Raw genomic sequence first — 2239 nt, forward strand, 5'->3', positions numbered from 1 at the left:
TGTACTTTAAGTAGCTATTCTAAAAGATACCTGGGGCACCCCTTATCTATCTTTCTGAATCTCTGCTATAGAGCAGACCAAATAATGAGCGTGTCCTGGATATTGATAGTACCTGAGGGAGGTGATAGAGAGTCCTGGATGCCAGCGAAGGACCCTGCAGAGGGTGTAGGTGGAGATTTGAGGGACTCTGGGCAGCTGTACAGAATGTCAGGCATTCTGGGCAGCTGCCAATATTTCTTCCAGGTCCACCTGCGTGTGCATAGTGGGGAGCGTCCATTTCAGTGTGCCCTGTGCCAGAAGAGCTTCACCCAGCTGGCCCACCTGCAGAAGCACCACCTGGTACACACTGGGGAGCGGCCCCACCAGTGCCGGGTGAGACCCTTCTCCCCTTCCCGTGTACACTTGCAGCTTAGTGAGGGATTCTAGGTGGAGGGGTGGCACCTGGGCCTGTTTCCCTGAGTAAGTAAAGATGGAGAAGAGAGGGTAGAGGGTGGCTAGTGGCGAGAGCTTGTGTGTGTGTACGTGTACTCACGCACACGCGCGCGCACACACACTCACACACACACACACACGTGCCATGCTCGTGTTCAAGCTCTGGACAGGCCACTGGAATATGTGGTATTGGAGGAGAAAATACAGCTGCAGGTCTGTGCATGGAGAATATTGAAGTTGAAGATCCCGGAGCTCACATACGCTTCCCTACCCCCCCTGGGTTGTTGAAGGAGCCTATGCAAAGGATCCAAATAGACAAACAACTGGATCAATGCAGCTCCTTGGGTCTGCTCTCATTGTTCGGGAGGGCAGAGGCGGGGAGTCTCTTCCTTTTACAGGGGCAGACATGAGAGCAATATCATGGCTTTGAGTCTAAGTAAGCTACAAAGTCAGACCACTGTTCAAGGCTTAGCTCCTCCTCCCAACTTGTGTGGCCCTTGGCCAGAGGCCTCATTGCTCTGAGCCTCTGCCCTCTCACTGGTTTTTAGTCATGCTTCTTGGGAAGACTATGCAAGGTCAGCTCCTGGCTTGACCAGCTCCCCAGTTAAGTGTTGACTGCAGTCTCTTGAATCAGGGTTCTAAGTGATTAACCTTATTTGGTCTTCCCGAACTAATGGGGTTAAGAAGCAGTGCTCATCTATAACTGACAGGCAAAGAAAGAAACTCAGAGGGAAGTCACTCACACAGAGTCACACAGGAATAAAAGGAGAATGCTCCCCGCCCCCTCCACCTGCCAGGCTCTAATGTGCCCTGCAGTGGGTCCCAGGGAGGAACAATCAGAAAAACATCTGGATCTGCATTGACTGGGAGATGGGTTAGGGGAGGTGTGTCCAAGATGGGTGGGGGTTGGGAGGCCCCAGCCTGTTGGAGGGCAGAGATGACAGAGTGCCTCTCCCTGTCAGATGTGCCACAAGCGCTTCAGCAGCTCCAGCAACCTCAAGAGCCACCTTCGCCTGCACTCAGGTGCCCATCCCTTTCAGTGCAACGTGTGTTCCAGTCGCTTCACCGCGCATGTCCATCAGAAACTGCACCATAGGCTGCAGTCTCCTTGGCCCCGTAGCCTGGCCCACACCCACATGCTCCTCACCTCTCACACCTGCTTTGCCCAATGGCGCCAAGGACCACTCGGTCTTGTGGAAGCATCCTCAGAGAAGATGGGCTGGGATGTGGACAGGGTCAAGGTGTCCTCGGTGTCCCAGGGAAAGCAAGGGCAGCCAGCCTGAGCAGTGGTTGCTAGGGTTTCTCTGGAAATGGAGTGTTGGCAATTAAAGTATTTTCTCAGTGCTGAGTCAAGGCTTCGTGAGCATCTCCGGGGTGGGGGATCTCCCCATGCCCCTGCCAGATCCCATCCTTTCCCTGGGATCAGGGCAGGGCACACAGCCCATGTGGGGTGGGTACATGCAACCATGTAACTCAGGTTGGGTTTGCATTCTATTCCTTGTTTGTGATTTATCCGGGGCTCAGCTCTCCATCTCACCTCACCAATGGACAGTGCTGCCTTTCAGGACTGGATGAAGGCAGTGTCCTTGGTGGGGGGGGGGGACGACACTGGAGGCAGGAGGGCTGCAGCTATTTGATTATTATCAACCACTTTAGTTGCCTGGTCTGATGGACAAAGAGCACCTGGCAGTAAGTGGAGAATGAAGCAAGAACTGATTTGTGCGCAGCCCAAACACAGGACTTGGCTGCCCTCCTTCCTGAACAGCTTTCCGACTGTCGGTGGGCTCCTGCCTACCACTTTCCGATC

General features: G+C 54.0%; 1 protein-coding gene across 1 annotated transcript; it reads left to right on the plus strand.

The window, feature by feature from the left end:
• The first annotated feature begins 204 nt into the window (after nt 1–204).
• On the plus strand, nt 205–1780 carry LOC127213218 (tissue-resident T-cell transcription regulator protein ZNF683-like). Its single transcript, XM_051173527.1, is given in 3 exon segments — nt 205–372; nt 1395–1695; nt 1698–1780. Coding segments are annotated over 3 exon segments (501 nt in total). The 3' UTR covers nt 1730–1780.
• Nucleotides 1781–2239: the final 459 nt, after the last annotated feature.

The sequence above is a fragment of the Phodopus roborovskii genome, unplaced genomic scaffold (assembly GCF_943737965.1).
Source record: "Phodopus roborovskii unplaced genomic scaffold, PHOROB, whole genome shotgun sequence".
Classification (NCBI taxonomy): Eukaryota; Metazoa; Chordata; class Mammalia; order Rodentia; family Cricetidae; genus Phodopus; species Phodopus roborovskii.